This window comes from Limanda limanda, chromosome 1 (genome assembly GCF_963576545.1).
Source record: "Limanda limanda chromosome 1, fLimLim1.1, whole genome shotgun sequence".
In the NCBI taxonomy this organism is placed as follows: domain Eukaryota; kingdom Metazoa; phylum Chordata; class Actinopteri; order Pleuronectiformes; family Pleuronectidae; genus Limanda; species Limanda limanda.
This window is the reverse complement of record NC_083636.1, coordinates 7,605,627-7,632,579: the sequence shown is the minus strand read 5'-3', so window position 1 is coordinate 7,632,579 and position 26,953 is coordinate 7,605,627. Positions and strand designations below refer to the sequence as shown.

The 26,953-nt window shown below is 41.0% G+C and overlaps 2 protein-coding genes across 2 annotated transcripts; one reads left to right on the top strand and one right to left on the bottom strand.

Annotated features, from left to right (window-relative positions):
* Nucleotides 1-16,771: 16,771 nt before the first annotated feature.
* On the bottom strand, nucleotides 16,772-19,472 carry atp23 (ATP23 metallopeptidase and ATP synthase assembly factor homolog). Its single transcript, XM_061071854.1, has 6 exons — nucleotides 19,221-19,472; nucleotides 18,986-19,031; nucleotides 18,174-18,255; nucleotides 17,950-18,087; nucleotides 17,595-17,678; nucleotides 16,772-17,505 (listed from the first exon to the last, which is right to left on the bottom strand). Exons 1-6 carry the CDS (start codon nucleotides 19,366-19,368, stop codon nucleotides 17,302-17,304), a joined length of 702 nt encoding a protein of 233 aa, XP_060927837.1. The 5' UTR covers nucleotides 19,369-19,472; the 3' UTR covers nucleotides 16,772-17,301.
* A 1,014-nt stretch (nucleotides 19,473-20,486) lies between these two features.
* On the top strand, nucleotides 20,487-25,723 carry rpap3 (RNA polymerase II associated protein 3). Its single transcript, XM_061071198.1, has 17 exons — nucleotides 20,487-20,602; nucleotides 20,830-20,986; nucleotides 21,076-21,255; nucleotides 21,340-21,450; nucleotides 21,537-21,664; nucleotides 21,766-21,887; nucleotides 21,965-22,035; nucleotides 22,130-22,264; nucleotides 22,479-22,606; nucleotides 22,754-22,875; nucleotides 23,187-23,257; nucleotides 23,393-23,485; nucleotides 23,834-24,024; nucleotides 24,123-24,306; nucleotides 24,472-24,569; nucleotides 24,713-24,813; nucleotides 24,907-25,723. Exons 2-17 carry the CDS (start codon nucleotides 20,834-20,836, stop codon nucleotides 24,990-24,992), a joined length of 1,974 nt encoding a protein of 657 aa, XP_060927181.1. The 5' UTR covers nucleotides 20,487-20,602; nucleotides 20,830-20,833; the 3' UTR covers nucleotides 24,993-25,723.
* Nucleotides 25,724-26,953: the final 1,230 nt, after the last annotated feature.

Genomic DNA, 26,953 nt, shown 5'->3' with positions numbered 1-26,953 from the left:
ATTTAAAATCCAACAGCGTAGAAACTAAAATGGTTGTGCACCAAAGAAAAGACATTTCATGTGTTTATCAGCCAGCAGAAAAGCCAGGTTCTGCATGTGTGTGGGTAAAAGTGAGGTCTACAGGCTTCTGTCTTTCCAACGTAGTGTCTGACAAAAGAAAAACCAAACACACTCCACTCAGCGAGCGTGTCCTGGCAGGCAGTGTTGAGCAAACAGGGCTGCTTTTTAGAACAACTGAGCTGTCGAATATTTATTGTTTGGTTAAGGTTTCAGTGAGAAATTACGACATCAGTCGACGGCACAGAAAGCGGCTCAGTGAGAGAAGGTGGCGGGGGGGGGGGTTTCCCACTTTCCCATTAGACCAGCTCTGTCTGTGCTTGATCAACGCACACATCTGTCCAGAAGGACTGCACACTGCGTTGATGGAGAGCTCGACTTTGGCTCATTTTCTTTAAATCTAAACAATCATGACAAGTTTGACGGGAGCTTTTGACATATATAGTATATTTCTGGGTTGAAGCAGCACACAGCAGATCTTTGTGCATAACAAGACTTGCACAAGTTGTATTCTTGTTGGTGTCTGAAACACGGGACGGCACGTTCCTCGTCCGGACTAATGTAGGAAGTCAACTTTAATCTCTCCTTACTGTTTTCAGGCAAGATGCCACATGATGTTAAAACTGACAGTCATTTTCAGATAAAGAGAAAACACACCTACAGGTTTCCGTCACACCTGCATTTCAAGGTCTTTATTCAACATTGTACTCAGGTAGATTGAAATTGTAATAGAGGCTTTTCTCTCCCAGTTATATCTATATACAGGTGAACAAAATATATAGAAATATAGGGTGAAAACAACAAAAGTGGCAGCAAATACAAATACAGAAGGTAGAGTAACTGTATGACGATGGTGTACTTGAGGGAAGAGAGCTGTCATGTCCAAAACATAGGTAGCTATATTAGCTTATATTTCAAGTCTAGCTATATAATCTTTTTATTATAGAGTTAATATTAGTATAAGCCACAAAATGAAAAACTGCCAAATAGGCAAACGGTTTGCTCAGTAATCTATTGACCCTCTTCAGATCTGATATTAACATCCGGTCACAAGTGCTCAGCTCTAAGTTCATCTTTTCACACTTGGTATTAAAATGAGTCCTGAATGTGTCTCCTGTGACCACTTGTGATCAGATCTCACTTCCCTGAGTGATCAGATACCGAGGACACATTTAGGTGCGTTCAGACTTGCAGTTGGAGCTGCTAGCGATTGGAATAGGACAGATGTTGAGGTCTGTCCAGAGTCATTGTGACTGACCAGCTAGCGAGCATGTTCCCAGCGGGTTTGTTTAGCAGATAACTCGTCAGTGGTTCACCCACTCATCACTACATCAAGTTACACCAGCGATTTTGCAAGGAAGCAGAGCTGCACCAGGTTCTGGTTTCAACTACACAGTCTGGTTTGCACTGGGCTTAGTTTTCAATCTAAATGATTCAATCACACGCATCTACCAAACACCATAAAGCATATCGTTTGAAACCTAGAACCAACTGTTCTGAAAAAAAAAATGCAAACACACGCACACACACTTTTTCAATTGTTGATCTCTGGGATTTATTTTCGAGCTCACTTGTTCGAAAACAGTTTAAATAAGTGCACGATGTAATAAAGATTTCAGATGGCGAGAGGCCTCATATCAAAGCAGAACATCGTGGCTGATATTTAATGGCCTCATATATCAGTGTAACTCCACTAAAAAACTGCTGAGGAACACAAAAATAATCCCTCGCAGGCCTAATATGTCATGCGCTCGCGGGCCCACCCAGGAGAGTGACTACAGCCCTTTTGCCTTTTTTTCATAAGCTATTTTATCATCCGCTCTGTTGTGCTGAAAACGTACACACGTCCTCCCACACTGACTCAGTGAGCTCCAGATGGAAAAAGGAGCCATTTTTCTGCCGTGCGACCGGCATTTTTGCGCTCTTTTCATAACAAAGATTTTCAAATGTTTTCCAGACTGGATGGCAGCAGCCGCTGTGTGGCGACTCCATCAGCGTGTTGGATAATGTCTTGGCACTGTCAGGGCAGTTTGGGGAAACATAAATACGTGCTGGCTGGCAGGCGGGGGGGCTCCAGCAGGCCTCCTCCCTTGTCGTCTCTCGTGCCTCCTCCCTCAGTGGGCACAGGGGACACGAACATGCTTTTGTGTGCTGCAAACAGGTGAATGGGTTTGACGGTATACGTACCTTTTAAAGTTTTGTAAGCTTCCCAAGCCTTGGAGCACATTCATATTCATACCCAGACTTTACATGAGTCCCCAGGGTAATCTATGTGAGGCTATAAACTCAAACCACAGCAAAGCATCCACCAACTAATTACAAAAACGTCTGTCTGTATGGGGAACGCATATCTTAGCGATTTCATATTTGGCAAAATCTTCATTACAGATACACCAGGTAGGATGAACACAATGTTTTCTAACTTCACTCTGCACCATAGACTGTTTATGAAAAGCTCTGTACATAACGTCATCAGAAATAAGTGACAATTGAGGAGGACTCACTGATGACGAGGAATAATTCTGAAACACTTGCCCATTCACACAGGTTGACAATGGGCACTGCAGTTAAGGAAAAGAGTCATAGAAGGCACGAAAAGAGGGCAAAAAGGAGCAGTTGCATGAAAAGAAAGATTGAAAGTCAAGGTATAGGAAGTAAAGAGAGGTAGAAAGAGAGGGAGGGGGAGGAGGGAAATCCTGCAGAGGCTACGTCTATCCTGGCCTGAATTACTATCATTATTGTAATGACTTTGTAATGTTTTCTTTCCTGGACCAGTAATTGTTACCAAGCCCGCTGCTCGGAGGTGCAGGTGGACAAATTGCTGCCGAGCATTACTTTCCATGATAGAGAGGGGAACATAATCATTTCCATCATCCAGCGCTCAAACACCACTTCCCCCCCTTTCTCAATCGAACCAGCAAGAAATGTATTTTTAAAAAAAGGACATTTTAGGCACAAAACACAACAAAGAGATCAATTAAACAGTCTCAAAAAAGCAACTTCACGATGTCCATAAAACCGTTCAGACGATCAGCAAAGATCTTTTATTTTAGGGAAAGTGGAAGGAATGCTGTTTTCCTGACATTCTGCCATTGTTCCCTTTTCTCCGGCGCTCCACGTGAGCCAGCGTGGTGTTGTATCTGCATGTATTGACCCTTTTAAACTTCCACGGCCCATATAACCCATATGAATCCCACCCACCACCACCTGCGGCAAACTGTCCATGACTCTTAAAAGCAGCCAGATGTTGCCTTCAGCCGGGGATTCCGACGCGGTTCCATGGCGATGACTCGCAGGATTGATGCAAACGACTTGTCTAATGCGAGAGTGGTATTAATCCTGCATGGGATGAAGGATTATATTTCTGTATTTAATCTATGAGGAAATTATCTCATTAAATTGACATAATGAAGAGAAAAGCTCTTCATTGAATTGCTGATTAAAGTAGAGAGTCAGCTTCCGAACGGGGCTGATGCCTCGTGTTTCTCATAAAGTGAAATAACTTTATTGTCCTCTATGTGCCCGTCCGCTCTCTCCGCCTTCCTACATTTCCCAGGGTGCCCTTCTACTACCCACAGGGGACATGTCTGGACTTGCTGCCTTCAGCCATTTTTTAAGGGTAGGAGGAGATTATAATGACAACTTCACCACACACATCAGGAGAGCGTGAGTCAGGAGACATGTCACTGCACCTCCTCACTCACAGCTCCACCTGTCTTGTAGCTGTTTTACCTTTTGGTTTATTTTCTTACCTTTATTTTCTGCCACGGATGGAAAACAAATAATGGCGTGTGTGGTTTTCTCCTTGTCACTAGATGACAGCTAAACATCAGTGCAAATTGGTTGGGGTTAAAAATAATAACCGGGACGTGAAAGATGCTGACACCAAAACCTGTCAATCTATGTTGGTGTTTAAGAATGATGAACCAATGGATCTCAAACTGAACTTTTTGGACATGACTTCTGCTGCTTGGGCAGTTATCAGATTTGAAAAATTATGTTTTTAGGATTTATGTGACACATACAATAAATTGTAGACTAACCAGCATGTTTCCTCCATGTGACTCGACACACACAAACAGCTGTACATAAAGAAAAGACAATTCTTAATATATTCTAACTTAAACCAAAGTAACCTGCATTTGACACATCCAGCTACATTAATTTTCACTCCCAGCTCCTAAGGGACATACAGATTCCTCTTTTTCTGCCACACACTACGCTCATATCTAACTATAGCACGAATGTCAGAGTTATTTGCCTTTTCCAGAATACAATTTTTTAGTGAGCTCTTGTGATAACACAGCAGGAAAATGTCCGATAAAATCAACTGCAAGTGAGCGATGACATTTTTAACACGTGATGAACATTAAACTGGAAGAATACAAATCTACCAGGATGAAAAAAAGTCAATAACAAAAGGTCAACTTGGAAAGACAATGAGATTTTAGAGCTTTTGGTGATAAGGACCAATACTGGTTTCATGTCTAAAATCGGCTTATGCTGTGTGCTGCTGCAGGTAACATAAAGTAAATATAATAATAAAAAAATGTATATATAATATATATAAAGGTTTTGAGAAATGCTGCAGACAGTGGGTTGAAACAATGTTGATGAGGATGAAAACAGTTGTTTAATTCATCAAAATAATTACAAATTAATAGTTAATCATATGAATGTAAAGAAACCTTTTTAAAGCTTATAATACAAACCACAGTGAGAATCCATTCGTGAAATGTCGCAGAAATGTTGCTACATGACTTATCAGTGACACACAAGTACAAACTAGGGAAACTGTCTCATCTAAGGTCTTGATTCAGAGAAACACTATTAGGCTTCAAAGAATATGCTTCATGCCATTTTCAGAGATTAACATGACGGAAGCATTTTCTCCCCCCCCCCCCCCCCTTTCTTTTATCTCACCAGTGACTTTCTTCTCAGTCCCAGATGGTTCTGTGCTGAGTTCTTTAAAGTCCTTGCAGGCGAACATACATCAAACGGCGAATTCCACATCTTTTGAAAGTGTTGCAATTACCGACGTGAAAGCAGCACATATGTGGCGCACACTGCGTCCGTCATACAGTAACACCCTGATTTTAATCACCTTGCCATGGCGGCAGTGATCGCATCGACCCCTTACGAAATAGCTGAGAGCTACATGCTTGAAGATTGTGGGATATTAAAAACACAACAATTTTTAGAGTGAAAGTCTCGGCCACCAGCTCCCATTGTTTTTGAAATGAGACAACAAATTCTCATGAATATATTGTTTTCTATTCCCGGATGTGCTTTTAAAAAAAACTGGCCTTTATACAAACATACCACCACAGTGCACAAACAAAAACATTAACATACAGATTTCTCAGTTTATATGACAAAGGGGTGAATCCTCAGGGGAGTCTCAATCTTGTAACATAATTACATGGTTTTTAATCACTGATAATCCCTACATTTCCCAGAGGTCACCTAAACCAATCAATGGAGGGCAGCGATGCCTTCCTGGAGGTTGTCAGTGCTGTTTATTGCTCATGCTAACTTTTCGGGTATTATTTTTTCAGGCTTTCTCAGGATTCAGCATTATGTTGGCCACTGGGGGGCAGTGCAACAGACTGTAAACATAATTTACATATAATCACCTTATTAAGTAGCCTTGCTTACTGTGTCAGCAAAGTTGATAATTTACACATCCAGCCGACATTGGCATTAATTCAGTGAATCCACGCATTAGCTGGCGTGGCTGGAACCAATCCCAAATGAGATTGGGAAAAGAGAAGCGGTATCACACAGCCAACAAATAAAGACAAAGAACAATACAAACTCACATTTACTACTGTGAAGTCCCGTCGAGATACGTGTGCTCGACCGATAGTGTCAGCTGTCAATCATGACATTCACCCCGTTTTTATAGCATCAAATAATTAATTAAACCTTCTTTGAGAAAAATGTATGCCACTTGTTCTTTGACTTTTTAGCTTGGTCCATGTTCCATCCACTAACATGGAGGAGGCAGGATTTATGACCTTTACTGCAGCCAGCCACCAGGTGGTAACCAAACTTTCTCTCTGTGAAGTCACAGAACTACTACACCACCATGTCACTTCCAATATTTATTCAGCTTTTTGCTCTCTTTTGGTCTTCACCGCCCTCTGAAGGAATTTTTAAAAGCTTAAAAAACGCTCCACATTGTTCACAAGCTAGTTGCTAACTGTATCTGCAGTATATCGTCGGCTGAGAAATTGTGGATTGAAAAGAGATTTCATTCTAAGAAATATTACATGTTGCACATTGAAATTAAGTTAATGAGAGTTCAATATATATCATTTAAGTTGTCGTATATAAAATTAGGGCAAACTCCCGTAAGCATACGCAAACCACAAGAAAACAACAACTGGGATTGTCAGAGTTGGGTCATGAATATCTGCAGGTTGTTGCATTGCTTTGTTTTTTTACAAACATACAGAAAAACGCATGACGTCCTGCGTGACAGGAAAGAGCCTCGAAGCTGGAGTACAAAAACACATAATGGACTTTCATGAACTTCCACTCTCACTTTGTGGGTTTCCATCCTTTACGACACGTTAAAGAGGCTTTTCTTGGTCCTCACGTGGATTTTGACTTTGCATATTTTGCTGGGCATCATTCACATATGTTCAGATGCAGCCTCCCCGGCTTATTGTCTTTGGCTCTCGCCCACCTCAGTGCAAGTCAGCGAGTATGGCAGAGACATGTTTCTGGTCAGTGACTCATGCAGCATGTTGAACCATGTGAAACCACAGCTCTGTGCCCTTGTGTGAGTCTGCCAGGAGGCCTGCAGTACTGTCGGAGCGTGCCTTACAAGCCGTTTCCATGCTCTCTCAGCGAGCAAACTTGCAAACAGCTGCGTTTTCCATCAGAAGTGGTTTCTGGAGATGTGTCTTTTTTCTCCCCCTTCGTCCTGAGGAGGGGGGAGTGGGGGAGTGACGGGATTGGGAGGCCGGGCTGTAGATAAAAGTGAGATGTGCCTCATACTCGGTGGTACGGCCGGGACTCACTGTTTATTAGCAGCAGTCCTGAATCATGCCGACTAAGATTTACTGCTGCTGGAGACAACTTGAAAATGTTCACCTCGACCTGAGAGGTAAAACAACTAATGAACAGTGAGATGATTCACTTGACATTATAAGGAATAACTTTTCAGAAATAAATGTTGTGTCTTTTTCTTACTGCTGGTTCACATTCCAATGTGTGCAGTTATTTAATGCAAGGATTCAAATGTAAAATAAATAATTTAAACTAGAGTGCCACACCTCCCTCATACTGTGTTTGCATTCGCTCTACAACACACACACACACACACACACACACACACACACACACACTACACACTATCACAATTGTGTAAATACAGGATTTAATTTGTATTTACATTATAATGCTGTTGTCAGTTACTGAGGTTAGTTTACAGGTAAATAAATTGGATTAAGGCCAGTGTGAAGTGAAGTGTTGCCCAGAAGGCTTCTTGTGTGGAATAGGAAGCAGCATCACAGCGTCCTCTAGTGGTTCCTTTAGTAAACACATTTGGGTTTGGAGAAGGTGGCATTTTCAAAAATTAACTGTGACAGGCCTTATACTGTCATAGCAACGTTTACTTAATGTTGATCTATTTAATTTTTATTATCATTTTAATGTTGTAAGGTAAAAATTACAATATATTTGTAATGCAGGGCCAATATAAGTGTAAGAGAGACGCTGATGGTTGGATTGTCATTGGGGAAATTAAAATGTTCTCCACTTATCATAGTTATAGCTTAACTGCCCTTGACCAAAGCACTTGAGGGGGAAAACGAGCAGTTTGATCCTTTTTAACCCCCATTACCTTTGATATTTTAAGCAAATTTTGCTGAAAATACTTTATAAAAGATGTCTACAATGTCTTTTGTCTTTTGACTCATACAATGTTTATCAATATCTAACATTTGCAATTCAGTGATACGTTAAGAGGCTATTTCATAATTTCGTAAGAAAACAGAATTACGATCTCTTGAAGGTCAGAATCAGACTGTTTTTTGCTCATCTTTACGAGTCCTTTTTCAATTCACCTTCAGACATCTCCATTCATTCAACTTCACTTGAATATCGTCATGTTTCTCTCACTTCACCACGTGAGATAACTGAAGTGTGTTGAGGTCGTGTTCCAAATGGGTTGTCTTTTGGTTCACTCCTTAATTGACTGAGTCGGCTGCTGATCAACAGTGTCAGGTGAGGTGTTCAAAGCTGGATGGTTCCTGATCCTGCATGACCTGCTGTTGACTAATAAGTGCAGTGTACAGTCAGTGCCGTCCTCACCCTCCGGTTAACTCAACAAATGATAATTAGACAGAGCAATGTAACCTTTCAAGAAATGTTCTCGTTTAGATTAAAATTTCTGCTTCCACGGAGACAGCATGGCCTCAAATAAAAGTTTATACTCATCTCAAAACCCCAAACACTTGCTTGATCACAACTGCAGCTGTAATTGCAGACGTCTTGTTTCGTCCATGTTGTTCAAGGACACCGTGGCGGTTTAAGGGATCAAACCTTCGCCCCTTCCAGTCACAGGTGAGCAGGCACGGCTGGAGCCGCTAGCCCCCTTTTTCTGCCCCAATTCGTATCTACTCTACAAACGGAAACAATCCTCCCCCCCTCCCACACCCCTCACCGAAGACACAGTAATCCCTCCGGTTGTGGATGTTCAGGTTCAGCTGCTCTGCCGCTGCCAGAGCTCAACCACACATCCGTGACAAAGCCGCCAGATTGGAGGACAGTTATCTGGACTCGCAACGCAGGAGACGAGACGAGAGGTCAAACTAAATTGGCTCACCAGAGAGGGGGGTCCACCCTACAGGCAATCTCCTGCTCCTCCCTTCAATGAATTGGAGGTCCCACCGGAGCCCCCTCCTCGGCTCCGAGAAGACACGGCCACATCGCTCAACTGGGGCGAATAGGAGATGGAGGTGATCCTGCGGCGCCCTTGGAGTTTCGAATGACAAAGAATTTAAAAGGCAGGAAAGATTTGGGATTAAACTGACTACACAGGGCTGATAAACCGCTGTCCGGCCTCCAGACCACTTCTCTGAGCCGTTAGACTAATAACAGATTCATTTAGTTATATGTGGTTCATTGTTCCCGAACACAGGATACATGGATTTCACCTGCGGAAACTCAATTAAGAGCTAATGGTTCAGTTAAACTCTAATTGGGTGTAAGCAGAAGGGTTTAGTGCAGAAATTACTCGCAGACAAAACCACATGCCTATATATCTTTAAGAATCTTTTATCTTTAATGCAACTTAATTAGCTTCTGTTGTTTTGACTCATTCTGTAATTTTCTAGCTCAAGTGCGTGGATTACTACAACAAAGGCTTCAACTTGGCATCTAATCCATGGATGAAAATAACTTTGAAAAGTTTGGTGAGTTTGCCCTGAATTAAGGTTCAAACTATTTATTTCCATGATGATCCAGATTAAAGCTGCTTCGAGTCATGCTGTAAACTCTGAACATCTTCCGGAAATTTTCCGGAGGGGCTGTACGTGAGAAGCAAATGTCCGCTTCAGTATTACAGCAGGAAAATGTTCAGAGATATACAGCGACGTGGATGTTCAGGATGGAAAAGAGGAGTCATACACTCTAATGATGAAGATGTCAACTTGGAACGACATTCAACATTCATTTAGAAAATAATGAAATACCTTTTTAAGAAATTACTCATAAATAAAATAATAGAATATAGATATATAGATATAGATATATCTATATATCTATATCTTAACCCTGGGGCTTTTATACTATGTATATCTTAAATCTGGGGCTTTTATACTATGTATATCTTAAATCTGGGGCTTTTATACAATATGTTTCTTAACTGTGGGGCTTTTATATAATGTATATCTTAATCCTGGGACTTTTATACAATGTATACATTCATTCTGGGGCTTTTTTTTATGTTATGTAATATATATAAACTCTTGGGCTTTTTCCCAGGGGTTATATTGTGAACAAGGGGGTCTGGCCGGAAAAGTTATAGAAACTTTCTGGAGTTCATGTCTGATTTAACATCTTTACGCTGTCAGCTCATCCCAACAGAGCACTTGAATGAAGCAAAAGTTCCTGTCTGAAGTTTAAAATTATACAGTTAATGCATCACGTCAAGGTTTTGTCTTCGAGGTCTGTCTATACTTGCTGCCACCAATAGTTGGAACCATTGTGAACCTCAACTATGTGCTTGAGTCAGTGCAGTGACACGCACGGCTTGCTATGTTTCCAGACGACTGGGTTTTCCAGTGACGGGACTTTATAGACAATTCGATTTTGGATTATTTAAGTGTTAAATAACGTGACTTGCCCTACTTACTAATGACCTAGAGTGGCCAAAGTGCATCAAGGTTTTAATCCACAAATTCAAGCCCTAAATATACAAATATTAAGATGAATTCAGCCAGACCCATTGATTTAGTTATGTGTTCTATTTGATTTGCTGCGGTTTTATTCTGTTGTGGTCGGTTTTATTGAGTAATTTCCCAGTATTTGCTGAATTCCATTCTCCTTGAGTCCGTCATCTTGTCTCATATTTTTTTTCTCCTCTATTGTGTCACTCTTGTTGCGATTCACTTTTGCCATGTCCTTACTTCCAGACATATTCAATCAAGAAAGTTAATCAAATTACTTTCCGAAAAAAGAAAAAGAAACAATACTTGTCAAGGTTAGCCAAGGCGTCTGTAAGGATTTATTAATGAGCCTGTGGCTTCAGGGAGAGTTAATAAAGACAAAAACAGCCCTGCTCCTCCCTGGGACATTGTCCAGCGGTTGTTATGTTAATCATTCAGGCCTAATTAATACCATGCATCTCATTAGCAAAGTGAAGATTAAAATGCCAGCGTGTCTTAATTACTGTTGTAGAAGTCATCTACATTTCTGCCATGAATGTTAACTGTCTGCTGGCGATAACTTCTCATGTGAGCAGTACAATTTCTAAATTGCACATTCTGTATGTTTTCAGGAATATTGGAAAGGAGTAAAAGATGACGGAGGCCACCAAACAGTGATCTATGTATTTATGTGCATTTCTGTATTTGCTGTTTGACTGTCCAGTAAAACCTGTACTTACTTACAGGATGTTTAGCAGTATAAAGACGATTTACTGTGTGAGAGAGTCAAAGGGGATTTCCTGATATAATCTCCAGGCCTTTCATTCCTAATAAACCTTGTTCATTGTGCCACAAATCCCTTGACTTATCGTTGTTTTTGAGACAACGTGGGAAAAGGAAAGGGGCACTTAGCTGACTCTCCACCTCCTTCCTTCTCCATTTGACTTGAATGACTGAAAACATGGCTTAAAATGTCCACTGTGTATGATTGAGGTGAAAGAGATCTATTGGCAATGACAATAGATAATCCTAGTGGGTGATCATCTAAATTGTACGAATTGTTGTTTTTCTTTACTCAAGAATGGGTCCTTTATATTTAAATAATTTATATTTACATTGGGAGCGGGTCCTCTCTACGGGGGCCGCTATGTTTTTTTACAGTACCCCAGACTGGACAAACTAAACACCTTTTTAGTTTTTATGACAACCGAAGGCTGCCACAGGTTCTCTCATGTTTGGAAGGGCAGGGTAAGGTTAGGGGTGTTCAGCTGCAACATGCAGTTTTCACCACTAGATGTCACTAAATTCTACACAATTAACCTTTAAAGGTGCAATGTGTACGAAAATTAGCATGCGACTTTAAGTCATGCCAGATACAGTCAGTGACTCAGAAATGTTTTTACTTTAAGGATTTAATGGACATATTTAATACAAATCCTGCCTTTAAAGATAACAAACATATTTTATCTAATTCATTTCTAATTCACTCAGGCATGTAGTATCTAAAACATAAACCCACACGCAGTGGACTGTGATGGCGATGTACGCCATGGCAACATCTGATTAGATTAGGTGGTCACCACATTTCCTGTATCAGGTGGCTCAAACACACCATCCAATTTTATTTGTAATATCAATATATAATGACGATTGTGTTTCTTTTAATAATGGATTTTTTTCTATATGAAGAGGGGACTCGACCTGTCATGATGTGACCTAGAATTACTTTCCCAATCTTATTTGTAAATTTATTTCAAAATTGAAACTTTTCTCATTACAAATGAAAAACATTTAAATGTCAGCCCACCCTGTAGAACAGAGGTGAGTTTAAGTTCGATCAAATATCTTTCAGTGTCCTCACTTCTCAAGCCACTCCACAGAACGTTGAACATTGTTTACAGGTTTCGTAAGACTATTTGGTTGAAAGACAATGAGATTGGTGGATTATTCAGAGAAAATGTGTTTTTCTGATTTGCCTCAACCGACCACATAAGTATCTGTCTCCTGAATGTGAGAGACACAGGCCTAAAAGTTGTGTTCACATCACATTAAATGACAGTACAACATTCATTATCGTATACAGAGCTCATAGCTTTAAACACGTCCTTAATTAATCCTCAACTTGCACACATAATTAATTGATTTACATGTAGCACGGCCTCAAACAGTGCCTCCCTGCTGGGGAAGTTAATTGTCAGGTTAGACGGATTCTCCTCCCGGGGATTTGAGCCGTGAATTATAATGATTAATGAAACTTTTTCTTCTTCCACTGTCAGTGTCGCCTGTTAACAGCCTAATGAATAACACCACCTCCCGAAGTATCTCTCCAAAGAACTTTATAACGTAAAACCAATGCTTTGAGAGGTAACTCAAAATTTTACAACCAAAAAGTCTGATTGGGTAAAAGAGATATCGGACTAAAATTACAGAAGCATAAACGTGGCAGGAATGCTCTTTTCTTCATGCCTAATTTATAGTTAATATATTAATTTTTTTTCATATTAGGAAATTTAAGAGCCTGAGGTATGTGGAGACATTTTAGAGCCAACGCCACAAGGAAGTCCTTGAATACTTGGGGCAGATGAAATCAAGGGACTTTTCAATAATGTATAATTTGTAAAGATTGTGCAAAGACTGAGTCCGGTACAAACCAAAACACACCTTACGTACTTAAGGTCAAAGCATCCCATGGGTGTATTTTAAAAAGCCTAAAGGTATCATATCACCACTTTTATGAGTAAAGCCACTACCACTATGTCTTAAACTTGATATAATACTTTAAGTAATAGTTTGACATTATGGAAAACCCGCATATATGCTTTTTTGCTAGTTGATACGCGAAACATGGAGCTCACACCAAAAGCCAGTAAGCTTAGCACAACAGTTTCAAGGAGTTAAACCACAAAGTGTTGTGAATTCTTACGCTTTGTTTTCGTATATTTCGAGATTTTCAATTTGTAGGGCTTTAGCATTTCAATTTTATTGCTTTTATTTAGCTATTTTTGAACATAGCATAACTTCCCTATTCTTCAAGCGAGGCAAAGAAGCTGTTGATGCTTTCCATCGAACTCTAGAAAGTGAATTTGCTTATTTTCCTTATTAATTAAAATAATATTCAATCTCCTTCTACAACTAACAATAGTGCTAATAAAGTTCTGCGAATCCTCCGTTGTGCTTGCTGTTAATTTTGCTCTTTGTTAAATTGTTATATTTCCTCATGCTGTGGATGTTAATATATTTGTGCTAATACAGGGTGTCAGCTGATAAAACAAGGTTTGCGGTGGCCATCTTTAGACATGCACTCTTGTCCTCAATCAGCTGAACATGATTGTTCTCCTCAGGCTACAGAGCAGGTGACTGGACTCAATATATTTTCTTTGTTGAAGTGTTTCCCCAGAGAGCTCGAGCCGGGACAGAAGAAAAGGGCGGCCATCTTGGCCAAAGGATGTCACGTCGCCCGGCTTTTCCCAAGGTCTCATTCTCAGCTTCTTTTCTTTCCACCACGTTCGTTTCAAAGTCATTCCGAAAAAAGGCTCGGGAAGCAAACGCTGTGTGCAAACTACTCCCCCAAAACTCATCAGACATTTCTCTGAGAGGACGTATTGTGCAGAAACGTCTCCTTCAAAAGCCAAATGGCTCCAATATCTCAGCGCTTCTTCAAATCCAGCTAAATAATTCAGCGGCCTCTCATTATCGACTCCACCCAACACGAGGCTCGGACACGACTTCACACAGACAAGTGGGTGTCCTCGCTCTTCGTCGCCTCGCCACGCTACAAGTAAATCTGGCATTATTCTAATTAATGAGACGAGTTCATTAGCACTCTCGGGGTTAATGTGTTGTCCTACAGCAGATTAGCTGAAGGGATTTCAGAGTTGCTGGAGCATCCTAATTAGATCACAGTGGGTGCTGCCTGCTTAAATAGATGGAATAATGAAAGTCGTCGCTCTTCTCAGCGGCGACTTGATTAGCGCGCCCCTATCTCCACTCATGAAAGGCCCGACGCTCACCTGGAACAGAACTCAGGGAAATTGATTAAATTATATGTATCATTAAAACATTGAGGGCTCTTTCTACTCAAGTTTGGATTGGACTGGCTTCATAAGTGGGTAAAAACTCCCATCTAGTGGACAGGAACGGTGCTGCAGGCGTTAATGAGGACTTGGTTTTTACGGCCTCACGATTCAATCTGATCACACAGGGTAGCATCTGATTGGATAATGACTCATGGTGCAAAGAAATATTGCTATAATTAGGTTGCTCTGCTGGAACTTAAACAGAAATGTTTGTTTCTGTTTCTCTTTTTGTTTTTTTTTAGATTGCAGCCCTTTTGTATAAAGCAGTTTATCATAATTCTAAAAACATATATTGTTGTGCTGGACTTGGCCACGGCACTGCATATTTTATACTTCATTTGAATATCCCGGTGTGGGTTATATTAGAGGAGGTGGGAGGGAATTACCTTCTGTGGCTGAAACATCAGATAAGACATAAGCTGGATGCTACATCCAGTAGTGTTGCTGTGTTGTGCAACTGTAAGCCCAATGGGAAACATGAATGGCTCATTATGATATAGGTTGGTGTGTTTAAATAATTAATTGAGTCTATGTATAAACTAAATTAAGAGGGAAGATTTGTGTTCATGGTCTAATCATCACCTTGAATAACTAGAATGACGTACTTTCTCCACAATCCCTCTGTAAAACTATATTTAAAAATCACTAGATCCAGATTTTTTATTGGATCTGCGCCGTATTACACGCACTCATAAATAATAGTCCCCTAATCATTGAGATCCATGAATTATTCTCTGATAAATGTAGATAAATAAATAACGCCTAAATCTGCAACTAAATTGAAAAGGTTGTTCCCTGATTCATACTACACTCTCCCACAAGGTTTTGTGGAAATTCATCCCATAGTTTTTTGGTGTAATGCTGCTAACAAACAAACAAACAAACAAACAAACAAACAGATGAAAACACATACTAGGTGGAGGTAATAACAAAGTTCAGTGAGTTGGATTGCTAAAAAAAAAAGGGGTCCCCACACCTGAAGCAGAACCTCATGTAAAGCTCAGTGTCAGATTACTTACATTTATGTTCTGAAAAACCAGGTGATAAACTATTTTATGTGATGTTTCAAGATCCTATCTATGCCTCTGGTCAGCCAAATGCTTTTATACGAAAATGCGAACCAACCGATTGCTAACTTTATAAGCTTAAGAGATTACAGTTAAATGTGTCTTCCTCCCACTTTTTACACCTCATTTTGTTTAAATTAAGGTAATGCAACTGAATCAGTCACGGCTTTAGCCATGACTCTGCGGTCTCGTCCTCTGCAGTTTTAACAACCTTGTAGAAGTTATTATATAATTAAACAGTAAACTTGACCTTCATATCATCAGCTGATTCCAGATTTTTTAGTCTGAATGTGAGACATCAATGTGGAGGTGGGTTTGCAGCGAGGACTCAGACTCAGCGCGAGAGCATGAAATAAATCAACTTACAAATTCTCAACCTTGTGTGGCATGTCTAATTGTGTCAAATGTATTTAGCAGCTAGCATTTGATTTGTACACAATTCCAGCAGTAATTCTGTTGTTTTGTATGATTTCTTTATTTCGCGTACTTGGGTGTACGACATTGGCCAAATCATTTCCTTCTGTTGTCCTCTTGTGTTAGTCTCACATTAGTCCCACCGCCTTGAAGACGTTTTCCTCTATCATTTCCTCTGTTAAGCTTCTAGAAATAACTTAATCTTCTCCAGTCATCCCATCCCACAAACCCGTCTTGTTGTTTGGAGCCCATGCTCTTCTTTTGATTTTGTACTGTTCTTCCAGTGGAGAATATTAGTATAAGTGGCATATTAACACTACGCCGGCAGACGCGCTGAGTGACTTTGTGATTACGATGCAGAGGGTGTTGTCTTTGAGATAAGTAGAAGTGGAGGAGGCGGAGACGGAGGAGGGAAAGGGAGGATTATGAGGATAATTCCCTCATAACGCTGTCCCTCATTAATCTCTGCGAAGCGATACGAGATTCTTTAAATGCTAATTTCCAATAAAGATGTCGGCAATGACATTTTACTGTGGTGAAGCAGATGTGAACAAAGTTGTCCATGTTGTTGTGGAGGAACTTGAAGGATCCTCTAACAGCATTAAACATAAATGTGTTATAATTAGCAATTTACTCACTAATCTTTTCTCTTTTTTGGGGGGGGCAAGTCAGAAATTCTAACTTTCTGCGCCAAGGTCGAACTCAACAAGAGGGGTGGTCTTGTCCTAAAGAAGTAACTTGGAAAAAAACACTTATTCCAATAATGGGTGAAAAATACTTTTTCAGTGGAATCAAACTTTAATTGTAATACATTTAATTCTGTTTAATTTATGCATTACCTGCTCTACTAACAAGAAGTTAGTGGAAGATTGTGTCAACAACAGAAACACTGTACATCCTTTCTTTTCATCGAATGATTTCACAGCAAACATCGATGGACGAAAAGGAAACCTTGGATTTTCCTTGAAAGCACCGAATTATCACCTTAAATCTAATGACAAATAAAACACTGGTGCCTCAATTAATACATGGAGAGCAAAATCAGTCTTTGGAATCCTTTTTTACAGAATTAGCATCCGTAGGCTAGAAAATGAAAAGTATCGAAGCTCCTTCCTTTTGCTTTATTTTTCCAAGGACGAATCATTCTCTGAAAATCCTTTTTTTTTTAAAGGAAATTATCTTTTTCAATTCAAAGTCACTCTGTGGAGGCGTTCACACCGACCGAGGCTCGGACGCTGCCCGGCTCTTGTCAGCATCGCCGGCAGTCCCAGCAGCCTCAGGACTGAAGTGAGAAAAGCTACGGCACTATAGGTTCGCGTGGTATCGATCTCTGCTCTCGTATTCTCTGTTGGCAAACTTGGCGTCCTTGTTGCTGTGCGGGATTCGTCCAAAGGGCGCGTGGTCATTGAAGCACGTGTCGAAGACCTCGTCCACTATTTTCTCCGCCTCCACTCGGCTGATTTTCCTCACAGCCAGGATGGAACGGAGGGCCCGGCCTCTGACGCATTCCTGTCCGAGGAGAGAAGGGTGAGGTTAAGATCTGGATTAGAGAGACTGAGCTGAGGGCTGCCACATCACATTTTTCCCAGCGCAGGTACCTGATGATGCTCCTTCAAGCCGAAGTTTAATCTGGCTACTTCGTTGCTAAAGGAGCAGTCGCCACTGAGGTTAGCTGCCCGGATCTGAAACAGTGACAAAAAATTAATCTTTAAAAACTCAACAAACAAGATTAATGTCATTGTGGGAACTTTAGGGCTTCTCTATATTTGTAAAGTCTCGAACCAAGACCAGGATCTCAACTGGCTGGATGGGTCTGTATCCAGACTCTAATGATGTAACAGGTTTAATCATGACAACAGGACCATAACAACACTGGCAGAAATGAAACAGAATCAGAATCACTTTACACACACACAGCCATTGCAGCCGGTGTAGAAACACAGTCTTCCTCACCTCAGAACAAGCAAGGTGTCTGTAGTTGTTGAACCAGTCCACGTGGGCGCGGCAGTGATCAAAGGCGTGGATGAGCTCATGTGTGACCACTCGGGTCATGTGGGACTGCTGGTGGATGTTGTTCTGGCATAAAACAATCTGCAAACCAGAGCAAAGATCATTACTGGCGAGACACGTTATAGTCCATCTTTTTTTGTTATTATTAATGCCATCATCTTTCTTACTTGAGAAGAAGCTGCATCGAAGCCTCCGCTGACGGACCCGTCACAGTCTTCACAGGAAAAATGTCGGTCTTTAAATACTTTGCTGTGTTGAGAAGACAAGGCAAAGTCATCTGGGTGCGAATCAATCTGATATTGCTACAGGTAATCACTAGTTTGCAAGTATCACAAACAAACTTGAATAAAACTTTATCAATTTGTTGAAACATGTACTGCAAACAAGTCACAACACATGTACATACAGAAACGTGCTGCTATTTTTTAAAAAGACAACAGAAATGTTTCCAGGGGACCCAAAAAAGTGATGAACCCCTGCTGTAGTTCAATCATAGTTCCATCACCACTGACGCGTAGCAGACTTCATTAACTTCACATAGCATTGAACTACAGCCAGGTTCATCACTTCTTTGGGTCCCCTGGAAACATTTCTGTTTTTTTACATTATTTACAATTTGCAGCGTGTTTCAGTATTTGCATGTGTTGGGACATTTTGCAGCTGCATGTGTCGTCAAATTTATCAAGTTGTTTTCTTGATTTGCGTGTGTATTTTCTATTAGCATGTTTGTTCTTAATTTGCAGTGCGTTGAGCTCTCTCGGCCACCGTACAAACGAGCACACTTAGGTATCCTGTAAACTATTATGCTTTCTTATTATCAAAATAAGATGCATTAGCATAATTATGCTCTTTATGAATATAAACATTATTCCTTCTGTATTTAACTACTTCTGTGTTTCAACCATTTGTTTAGCAAACGTACTTCATGTCAGCCTGTAATATAAACAGTGTGGATAAGCAATGACAAAGACATACTGACCATCCGGAGCTTTTCATGGCACTGAGGAGGAGTTTGGCATAAGGACCTGGAGGAGACAGAGGCCGGTTAATGTGGTCACTCCCACCGACCACAGCTAGCTAACAGAGAGCTAGCTAACGTTAGCAGCTAGCATGTTAATCACAGCCACCATGACAATAAACATGCGTGTTTCCACATCACCGAGGTGTCTCTGTGTGTGAAGGACAGTGAACTGGAACCTGACTGGGACACTCACTGGTTTCAGTCGCGAACTGCAACATGATCTGACACTTGTGGTTGAACGTGAACAGGTTCTCCGCGAAGGATCCCTTCTTGAACTTCGGGCTGTTCCTCTCCGGGAATAAGTCGTAGCCATATTCCTCCTCTTGCTTAGTCTGGTCCATGACGGTGAGAAATGTTAATAACTGCAATGTGGACGTGTTAGCATCGAGCCCACCCCCCGGTTAGCTTCCTCTAGCTAGCACAGAGAGGTCGTCTGTTGTCAAAGTCACGTGATACCCAAGGGTCAAAGGGTTAGTAAGACTAAACAAAAAAGGAGCTCTGCTATTTATTTTTTATTATAAACATTCACCTTGGACATAATAATTCCTCCTTTGAATTAATTTCAGTTAAATGATATGAATGATTTAAAAATTATTACAAAGGAGTTTTCTGTGAGCCTTTTCTTGTATATATCGTCTATTGAGAATCTGTAGACAAGCTGTCAACCTGGAGCTAGATTTGTGGACCAAAACATATACCAGCGCAATTACTGCAGCTGCCTGTACAATGATATTAAGCTACAAATAATAAATAATACACGAGCCCATGGGTCAGCTTTACATAAACATATCTGTTTATATGTTGTTTCTTCAGGCTGTAACCTACTTTATTGAAAGCCCGTATGCTATCACGCAATCATATGAATGTTGCAGCCAATTAAAATGCTCATTTACATCGTTCAATAATAATAATCATGCTTTTTCAAGGGGATGCTTCTTATTTGTTGCCAATGAGCAGATTTTACCAACTGGTTGAATTGTTGTTGTATTTATTGTAACATAGACGATCTTTGTTGACGCACCGCGCAGTGGCTGCTGGGACGCCGCTGCCATGGCTCCCAACATAAACAGAAAGTCAGACGCGCGACATATTCTGAGGCATCAGCTCAAATCGTGGCAGCCAGCGCGAGCATTTCCGGTGGCCACAGAAACTGCCACTGACTTTAAAGGTAATTGTGTTTCTTTGAACAGCATTTTTTTTAAATGAAGTGATATTACTGTTGGATACGTGGAGGAGATATTACAAACTAGATCACTTCTGAGGACATCATCACTACTTTGCACTGTAACAATGTGCAACAAGACACTTCACTGCATTCCCATTCTGCAGATCAGATCATACATTGATCCAAACATTGTGACATCACAGGCAGCTGCCTTTCAACAGTGTGGCATCTAAGGCAGCTGCCTTCACCTCATTTCAGTGGCAGTTTATTTTGACACCGGAAGTGCCTCGACTAGCTACCGCTGCCACGGTTCGAGCTGTTGCCCTGACTGCATGTTTTGTATGAGCACTGAGCGAAGCTAGCCACAGCTCCACGCGGAGTGTGTTTCCTTCAGGAGGGAGACGCGACAGGTACTTCACCAGGTTCAAGTTACCACAGAGGGGCTAATTTATTCACTTTAACCCCCCTTAGTGTTTCGCTTTTCTGCTAGCTAGCTAACTAGCCGCTAGCCAGCGTGATTCTCGTGTTTTCTTCCTGCCTGAAACAGCATCGACCGCAACGACAGCAGCGACTGTTGTGACTTAATATATGTCTATGGTTTACACAAGGTTGTGACTTACAAATCCGTGTTTCACAGTAACATGTCCGGGGGAAACAAAGCCATCGAGTTGCAGCTTCAGATGCGACAGAACGCGGAGGAGCTGCACAGCTTCATGAAGGAGCTGGATGGATGGGAGTGTGACATGAAGACGAAGGATGAGGAGCTGAGGACAGGAGGAGCACAGGGGACCGGGGTGAGATCCTGATGCTCGTGTTGGTCCTCCTCAGGAGCAGATCATGTTCTGGATCAGCATCAGCATCTCTGTTGTTGTATGTGTTGCAGGAGAAACTGCCACCTGTGCGCAACAAGAAATACAAAACAAAGATGAGGGAGAAGAGGAAGAAGAAGACGGAGCATGCTAGGAATGGTGTTGCTGGGAATTGTGACGCAAAAGCAGTGGATCTCCAAAAATCGTCGAGGAGAAAGGGGTGTGATTATCAATCATGGGACAAGTTTGACGTGGTAGTTAACACATTCTTATGCACTATGCTTCATATGACAAGTGAAATGGTGGAGTGGGTTTGTAAAATGCTTCCGTGTTCGCAGGACGGGGCTCTGGCCGAGATGGATAAAGAAGAAAGTCCAGTCGAGTCCAACGAGTCGGACTCAGAGGAACCCACTGTCGATCGAGAGAAAGCTCTGTCACAGAAGGAAAAGGTAAACACCGAATAGGAAGTGCTAAAAGTAAGAAAAGTGGAAATGATGATTTATTTCCTAAAGTCTTTCGCTTTTTTCCTTTTCAGGGTAATGTGTTTTTCAAGGAAGGGAAGTATGACGATGCCATTGAGTGTTACACCAGAGGGATGAGTGCAGATCCTTACAACCCTGTGCTCCCCACCAACCGAGCCACCTCCTTCTTCAGACTCCAGAAGTAAAGCACAGATCAAGTGCCTTCTGTTTTTTTCTGATGTCACCTTGGTGAAATGTTTTGTTTTGTCACCCTGCTTATATATTCATCCTTGCTCATCGCAGGTTTTCTGTGGCGGAGTCTGACTGCAACTTAGCAATCGCTCTGGACAGCAACTACTTTAAAGCTTATGCGCGGAGAGGAGCGGCGCGGTTTGCACTGAAGAATTATGGATCTGCTTTAGAAGGTAAAGAAGCAAAACTATTTGATCACCACTCAGTCTTGATTCCTCTGAAATAACAACATGAATCTTCCTCTGGATAGATTATAAGATGGTTCTGAAGCTTGACCCCGGGAACACGGAAGCACAGAATGAAGTGAAGAAAATCAATGAGGTGAGTGGGATGAGACCTGATCAGATGATGAACGTCATTTCTCAAGCCTTTCTCTCTTTATTGTATGCAATACTTTTTTGCTTTGTGGTTTCAGGCCCTTGGGAAAGAAGCATCGACTTTCCAGAGTGAAGCCACTCAGCCGCTGGAGGCTTCCACAGTCGAACCTGAGCAGCAGGGACTGATGGAGGAACAGCAGAGGAGGCAGGAGGCCGTTCTACAAAAAGACAGAGTAAGATATTTTGTGGTTTTCCCAGATGGACACGTCAGCTCACACTGAAAATGTGTGGGGCAAGTTTACTCACCTATGCAGGAATCATGTTTGTTACTGTTAAGGTATATATGTGATTGCACCAAAGATAAGAATCCCCCACACTGTGGGTCAAAGGGACATTTTCATTTCAGTTTTCCCCAATTGGTTTATGCTTTCTGATTGTGCTTCTCAGGGGAATGCTTATTTCAAAGAGGGGAAGTATGAAGCAGCCATCGAGTGCTACAGCCGAGGTATGGAGGCAGACGGCCTGAACGTCCTGCTTCCCGCCAACAGAGCCATGGCCTTCCTGAAGCTTGAGAAGTAAGCACATCGTTCTCTCTTTACTGTAAAATAAAACATTACACAATCTTTTAGGTTCTCGAGAGGCAATATTTAAATTGTGTTAATTGCAGAAATATTGTTCTACAGTTAAAGAGTGACAGCATACTTTTTTTTAATTTGTTGCAGGTATAAGGAGGCAGAGGAAGACTGCACTAAATCCATTTATCTGGACGGGACTTACTCCAAAGCTTTTGCCCGTCGAGCAACAGCCAGAGTGGCTTTAAGGAAACTGGAGGAGGCCAAACAAGGTGACGCACAGAACAACACTGTCTTCTAAAGTCAAAGAGCTACCACACTATTCCATGTTTTTATTATTAACAGAGAGAATCCCCAAAAGATGCAGCAGATCCACATTCTTTCTCTCCATCTACTGTTTGTTTTATTGTTGCATTTTCTTATCCTGCATCAGGACAGTTCCCATATCTCTTTAATTACTAAGTTATCTCACACTTGATATAGAGAGATTTAAAGAGTCGTCTTGAAATGATGTATGTAAAATTGCACTGAAATGAGTGAAAGTGATTATTTGTATTCAAAGTTTTGTGATGTGTCTTCTCAGACTTTCAGGAAGTGTTGAAGCTGGAGCCAGGGAACAAACAGGCCTTGAATGAACTCCAGAAACTCCAGATTGTACGTTTCAAAATCTATAAGATGTGTGCAAATATTTAAGTAAAGAATGAATGAACTTCTGGTGCTTGAATTCATTTCTGGTGCAGGACGAACAGTGGAGATGTCTGACTTCCCTCCTCTCTCCTCTTGTTTTAGGACCTTGGTCCCAGTGGACTTCTTCAAACAGACGACAGCTCAAAGAGGAGAACAGTTCAGCCGATTGATAAACCAACTCATCTGCGCTCCACCGTGAGTTCCTCATTGTTTTAGACTGTCAGAGAAAATTGACGATATGAGGACATTATTTTGTTTTACAAATGTGAGGAATCTAATTAATATTAATGATTATTTATGTTTCTAAATAACTATTGCCAACAGGAGTTATACTGAAAACGAGTAGATAAGTTCAAGAAACCTACACACATGTAATCTGACCCTATCTGCTCCATCACCTGGTTTCAACACATTTAATCAACATGTTTATATGCTTGGGCCTTATTTGTCCAGCGGGGGGCAGCAGACGTCAGTGCGTCGCTTCATTATTATGTTTGATTGGGGGAAAAAACTTGTCTGTGTTTTTTGTCTGATGTTCTCCAGAAACCTCTGAGGAGAATTGAAATCGAGGAGGTCAGTGGGAAAGCTACGGTGCCTGAGGTGGAGTCAAGTGGGTCCAAGACCTTGATCCAGGAAGTGGTGGAGGAGGACTCGTCTCCACTGTCCACTTCCCCCAGCGCCAAAATAATCAAAATCGAGGCGATGGCGGACGCCCCCTCACACGTATCAGAAACGTTAGTGACACTGTTTATTTACTGGTTAAAACCAGTTGACACATTTCAGTCATTATGTAGATAATTATATTTGTTTGTGTTCTGCCTTCTCTCACCAGACTCCCTCCCAGCAGACCGACTGAACAACCAGCGCAGGTTGTAATCAGTCACCCGCCTGAAACAACCACCAACACCCCCTCATCAGTGAAAGACCTGCCCCCTCCACCCACCAGCAGCTTCCAGCTGGAGGCCGACATCCGCAAGATCGGAAAGCAGCCAGAAGTGATTTACAGATATCTGAGGGTAAGCTGAGCTTTTACATATTGTAGGCCATAGAATTATCCATTTTCATCACTATTTCTTAAAAATAAAATGTAATTACCAAATAACCCAGTCTGATTTTCAGACTTGATTAACTTTTCAAATAAACAATATGGCAATATAATTTTGCTCATCATTGTCTTGCAGCAAATCAAGGCTGAATCGTACGTTAAGATTTTACAAAACTCCCTTGAACCGGACATCCTCAATCAGATCCTGTCGACGCTGCACGAGTTCTATACAAAGTAAGTTTTTTGAAAAAAATGCCCAGAGAATAACTACAAGAGCCAATTTGTTTAGTACATTTTGAATAATGTTTTCTTAGTTCTTGTTAAGTGCATTTGTATTTACTTGTTTGCATTGTATAATAATATAAGTGCTTGTGTAGGAATGAAACGCCTGCTGTTATACTGGAGATCCTCAGCAGTCTATCGAGTGTGCGGCGCTTCGACATGGCTGTAATGTTCATGTCGTCCACAGAGAAGAAAGGTAAGAGTTTGTTAAACGTGCCGAAGCAGAGGACACACACTTTCATCAAATCTTTTTCATGTTGATGATCGCTGTGTGTTTTCTGTGCTCCAGCGCTGAAAGACCTGTTTGACTTCCTTCACCGAGCGAAGCTGGAAGAATCAGCCGTCGCACTCCTACAGAAGAAGTACGGTGTGTGACGCTCCACGTCTCAAGCAACAAACTTATACATCAACACAGAGCGCCACTTTGAATTCAAAGCAAATAATTATGTTTTTATTAATCAATTAACTTCCATTAAAGTTACTTAAAGGGATAGTTCACCCAGATATGAAAATGCACTCATCTACTCACCACTAGGCCGATGGAGGGAAGGGTGAAGTGTCTGAGTCCACAAAACACTTTAGGAGTATCATGGGTAAACTTTGTTGCAGCAGAACCCAATACAATCGAAGTCAATGGTGAGCTATTCTTCAGACATAATCAAACTGAAAAGCCTCCATACTGCTTGAAATAGTGGTGAACTATCCCTGTAAGCAGTGCGTTTGAGCCACACATCCAATTGAATCCTTACAAGGTAATTATGGTTTTTTGAAAGCTACATCTCTATATGCAGATACAGCTTTCTATACAATCTCATACTGTGAACATGTTGATGTGTTAGCATGGAGCCAGGTTACTGCATCTTACAAGTCGTCAAACCCCAGCGAGGATGCATGTCCTTTCAACAGAAGTGTGGCTTTATCTTGAACCCAGTGTAAAAGCATGGATTGGTCTCTGTGAGTACTTTACCCAGTGTGAATGTTCCTCTCATTGTTGAAAGAGAAAACAAGTTAACTGACATTGCTCTGGACTAAACCTGCCTCGACTGTTGTGTATATGTAGAGTTTGGACAACTGAATGACAAATAAAAGGTGTATTTTGTAATTTATACGTGGGCTGTTATTGAGTCGCTTCAACTACATCCACCTCATTTTATTCTGGGTCACAAAATGTTTGGAACTCATCCCAGGGTAGTGGGGGGGGGATTGTTCTATTTAAAAATCGTACAATCATAATCCTACGTGATGAATTCTATGTTTTTGTGTTCAACACATTTCATTTTCAAACAAAGAATTTTAGTTTAGATATATCTCACATTTGGAAGGATCCATAAAAGAAGGGTTAACAGGGATGAAGAGTGGAACAGCTGGTTGATGGGAGAGCTCATGGTCACTGTTATTACAGGAAACTTTAGTAATTAATTTTCAAAATGTCATAAATCACGATAAATCCCTCGAATTAAATCTCTGGTGCTGGAATTGACTGGGCATCTTTAAAAAAAAATCATACGGATAACAAAACATGTACCAATAAATACATGAAACAGACTTATAGCCTTTTTTATATAAGGAAATATATGTAACGTTTTAAAAATAGAACCACTTACAAATGCCCTTAATATGTAGTAAGTTTTACTAGTTGTATTTTGGGTTTCCAGATCTTTGTGGTGTGCCATAAACATTCAGCCGCCAGCCGGAGCCAAAGTTAAACCAGAAATGTGATCTCAAGATTTAAACTACTACACAGACCCACAGTGTTTTTTTTACAACTTATTCTACTCACCTTCTGTGATTAGTTTCATTGACCTTTAATCATTTTCAGCACACAGCAGCTTAACTCAGCAGCTGGAGCGGAGAAGTAACTGAGAAACCCTGTGTCAAGAACGGCAAAATGCTGGATCTGTTTAAGATTTTAATTGAAGCGTGAGACAGCATTTTTACAAATCTGAAAGCTCTTATTATAGAAGGCAGTGTATATAATTTACGCATCGGCACATTTTTAGACTCTTCAGCTAAATCAGTGTTGAGGACAAATCGACCATTTCTGACGTCCAATGCTCCTTTCTCCGAGCCGTTGATATTTAAGCCTCTTTTCCGCGTCACTCCTTGCGATGTGCAAACAGGGATCAACCCTCTGTCAACATGTGAGGCCAGTGCAAAGGAGTCATTTGTGTGAGTGTGTGAGTCACCAATTTCCCACAATTTCAAAGATTTCTTGGTCACTTATTCATCCGCTGAACCTATAGACACAAATGATTTGTATGAGGGAAAGAAAAAATATGTTAGTTCCACAGTTTAAATACTGGACTGCTTATTAGTGAAATATGTTGGGAGCAAGT

Coding starts and splice junctions, on each gene's coding strand:
- rpap3 (XM_061071198.1), top strand. CDS start 20,834: ATGTCCGGGGGAAACAAAGCCATCGAGTTGCAGCTTCAGATGCGACAG. Junction 21,451..21,536: donor CTCTGTCACAGAAGGAAAAG/GTAAACACCGAA, acceptor TTTCCTTTTCAG/GGTAATGTGTTTTTCAAGGA. Junction 22,607..22,753: donor GCCTTCCTGAAGCTTGAGAA/GTAAGCACATCG, acceptor AATTTGTTGCAG/GTATAAGGAGGCAGAGGAAG.
- atp23 (XM_061071854.1), bottom strand. CDS start 19,368: ATGGACCAGACTAAGCAAGAGGAGGAATATGGCTACGACTTATTCCCG. Junction 18,088..18,173: donor TCGATGCAGCTTCTTCTCAA/GTAAGAAAGATG, acceptor TCTGGTTTGCAG/ATTGTTTTATGCCAGAACAA. Junction 17,679..17,949: donor GACACCTTGCTTGTTCTGAG/GTGAGGAAGACT, acceptor TCACTGTTTCAG/ATCCGGGCAGCTAACCTCAG.